General features: G+C 35.0%; 1 protein-coding gene across 1 annotated transcript in view; it reads right to left on the bottom strand.

The window, feature by feature from the left end:
• Positions 1-1,523: 1,523 nt before the first annotated feature.
• The window catches only part of LOC108550829 (G-protein coupled receptor Mth), a 57,599-nt gene continuing 55,402 nt past the window's right edge, over positions 1,524-3,720 (bottom strand). The window contains exon 10 of the mRNA XM_017904710.1: positions 1,524-1,592. Coding sequence (XP_017760199.1) covers positions 1,524-1,592 — 69 coding nt within the window. The remainder of the gene's footprint in view (positions 1,593-3,720) is intronic.

Raw genomic sequence — 3,720 nt, 5'->3', positions numbered from 1 at the left:
TGGAAAATTCGCAAATATGTTGGCGAAACGTCGCGAGGGTTCGATGAGATCGCACGGTCGTTTGGAGTTTGGAAAATGTCGAGTGTCGTCTGGCACGATTATTTTCCTTCGACGCGCCAAATAATCGGTGCAACGTTTTCTCCGGTTACCGCGAGACGTATATAAAGCTTTCGGAAAAAGCCGTTTACCGTGCGTCCGCGTGATTTAAGACCGGTTTAAAAACTGCGAGCATTTTTCCGGACGGCGTGCATCGCTTTTGTTCGACAGCTAAAAGAGCGTGCCGCTCGGCTCTTTTCCGCTTTCTGCAGCTGAATTCCCGTCACGGATTCTTCAACTTTCCTCGTCACCTGTATCAGCAATTATGATCGTGAAATGGGAAAGCGTGAGATTTAATGTTGCAGATATTCGTCAGATATGGAAATAATAATAATAATGATAAGAAGACGAGGAAGAATCCGTCTTAAAATGTTGGTCATGCATTTTAAGGCGAAGTATATAAATTATAAATTACAAAAGTTAGCATGCGAAAATTATAAATTATAAACGTTGTACGTGTACGTTATATATAAGTATACAGTACGAAATAAATAGTAGAAATTGTACAAATATTAGATAATGGTATTAGAAATTCAATCGCTAATGGGTTCTGTAAGTCGATAATACTTTAAATAAATTAGTTCAATTAAATGAAATTTGAAAAATAAAATAGGTTATTTTTAATGTAGTTACGGATTTTATTTTTGCGAAAGGTACGATATTTGAAAGAAATTGGAATTACTATTGTCGGAATGCATGTGGATTAATTTTACTTCCACACATTGCCAGATGATGAGATCACAAGATGTATGAATCACTCATTTGTCGTATAATAGACATACATTCGAGCTGATTAAACAATTAAGACATGAAAGGGTTAACGAACTCAATAAAGTTCAAGCAGACACAGTCGTGGGTTTTCTTCTTTCTTTTTATTGTTCCATCCTTCGAACATCACAATCTCAAATGAAAATACATGTAAGACTAATTGAACCTTCGTTTAAATGCTCGATAATCGTTCGATTATTTTCACAATTCGATTGCACATATATTCACAGAAAACAACAACGGCATAATAAAATATATCGAGAAATACAAAACTACGAAAAAGCACTCGATGCTATATAAAAAAATCTTATATGTAATACATAACAAACACCTAACGTTGCAGTATTAACAAAAATAAAAAATAATAGTACATTCGTATCCATCTTGTATCTTGAATATTATTCTGAAACTGAGAATTCGAAGAAGACGAATCTCTTCGTTATTTCACGATCATCTTACAGCTGTGCAAAAATTATGCACGACGATACAGTTTTATAGTAATATAAAATTCGATGAAGGTATTGTGTCAGCCAAAAAATAATGTCAGTATCTTTAGTATAAAATAGAAATCATTTTGTTGGACAAAATAGAAAGAAATATTTCAAATAATACATTTATAATAATTAATTTCCATTAGGCATATACCAAATTAGTAATATTTAATTTTGCATTAAGAAAATGGCACCAGTTACTGTAAAAATCTGATGATATTCTTTGGCCATTTTTATCTGTAATAATTAATTCCAATTAGGCATATTCCAAATTAGTAATATTTAATTTCGCACTAATAAAATGGCACCATCTACTACAAAAATCCATCATTACTCATTGACCAGTTCGATTCGTTATAATTAATTCCAATTAGGCACATACTAAATTAGTAATATTTAATTTCGCACTAAAAAAATGGCACCATCTATGCAGAAATCCGACAATACTTATTGATCACTTCGATTCGTTTTAATTAATTCCAATTAGACATATTGCAAATTAGTAATATTTAATTTCATATTAACAAAATGACACCATCTACTGCAAAAATCCAATGCTACTCATTGACCATTCTGATCCATAATAATCAATTCCAATTAAGCATATTCCAAATTAGTAACATTTAATTTCGCACTAACAAAATGGCACTATCTGTGCAAAAGTCCGACACTATATCTTGGCCAATTTAATAATAATCTCTTCACGCGATAATATAAATATCGCTACTACGAAAAATTGGTTACACAAGTACATGTCGTTCGATGTACATATATCTAGTACTTCATAATCGAAAATCTGTTAGGCGTTTTCCGGCGATACTCGAAGATTCGCATCACGGTGGAATGATAGGGACTACAAAGGTTCTATCTGCTCACTTTTTCGCAGTTTTCGGCCGACACCGCTTTTCTGAAATATTCACGCGAATTTCCGCCGCTGATGGCCAGCGAAACGCGAAATTGTCGTTGCTTAAACAACGTCGCGAATCGTTTAACGCGTTCGCTATTAACTGCGGTCGCGGCAAAAGTAATTTTCGCGACAATAAAAATAGACAGTTTCGAATTTTTCTCCTATATATTTTTTTCCCCTCTTTTTTCCTCTTTTAACCTTTTTTTGGCAGGAAAATGAAACCACTCGACCGTGATCCGGCATTTGAGGTAAATTATGGTAACTCAAGAGTTTTATTTATTTTTCCTTTTCGCACTTTCGATTATGGTACATGTTATAAATACTCTTACCTAAAAACTGAGGTATATGTCTGGACGCGGGTATAATTAGGATTAAAAAAGTTAATTTTTGCAGATATTACAGAGATTGAAAAACTATTAAATATAGTAGGATGATTTATATCGTACAATATAAAACCGTGGTGAAAATGTGTAATAATATACACGGAGAAAAGTTATACAAGGAGAGCTATTATTAAAATCCTTATCCTAAATATCTCAAGTATTAAACACCATGAAAAAGTGGCTTAAAATTATTTTAGAAAAATGTATTATTATCGAGAGGTATATAAATTTATTTCTTGCTCGTGTCAAATACGAGTCATATTTATTCAACATTTAAAAACAGAGGTAAGGAAATACCTGCGATATTATCCTATGAAAATGATCCGTATCTTTCACAATTCAAAATTTCTCGGATTCCAAAAATTTCAAGCTCTATCTCCGGACTAACTGGCCATTTTCGAAATGGAAAATGTCTGACTATGACACTCTCGTGACTTCGATCTTGCAATCCGATCTTAATCGTTTGAGTCCCAGAGGCTTTTGGAAGAACGCGGTCGAAAAACCCCGAACAACGCGATCACGCTTGCCTTAATCGAATGCGAAGAAGTCCAAACGATGCGATAGCGCTTCTTTAATTTTATGTCGAAAAATCCCAATCGTCGCGATAGCGCTTGTTGGTGCTATGTGATGTACGTGTTTCAGCAAAGTTGAGCGCTCCTCTTCGATTGAAGAGCGCGATCGCGCTGCTTGGAACTCAAACGGTTAAGTCACGTATCGGCACACAAAGAACTCTAATTGCATTCTAACATCTACCCTACGCGCTTAGAACGCGATAAAATTCTTCCTGCAATCATTGTCATGCACCTACTGCGTCACTATATCGTACGAACGAGGTGGGAATGAAAAATTCTACGAGGAAACAGCGAAGAGCAGCACTAAGTGGAAGACGAGGTAGCAAAAGGAGAGACAAAGTATTAAATAGTAGAAAAAGAGTATTCGTTCGAGGTAGGAGAAAATTGTTGACTGAGAACGAGGCACATAGAAAGTGATAAGTGGGGAATTTGATGAGAGAAAATTTGTTCAAGGTGCACTGCTAACCGGGAAGCTGGACGTAAGGGTGCTGTTGCTGACGCTC

The sequence above is a fragment of the Eufriesea mexicana genome, unplaced genomic scaffold, assembly GCF_001483705.2.
Source record: "Eufriesea mexicana isolate 0111107269 unplaced genomic scaffold, ASM148370v2 scaffold3062, whole genome shotgun sequence".
Taxonomy (NCBI): domain Eukaryota; kingdom Metazoa; phylum Arthropoda; class Insecta; order Hymenoptera; family Apidae; genus Eufriesea; species Eufriesea mexicana.
The sequence above is the reverse complement of the archived record's forward strand: the minus strand, read 5'-3'. Positions and strand labels throughout refer to the sequence as shown.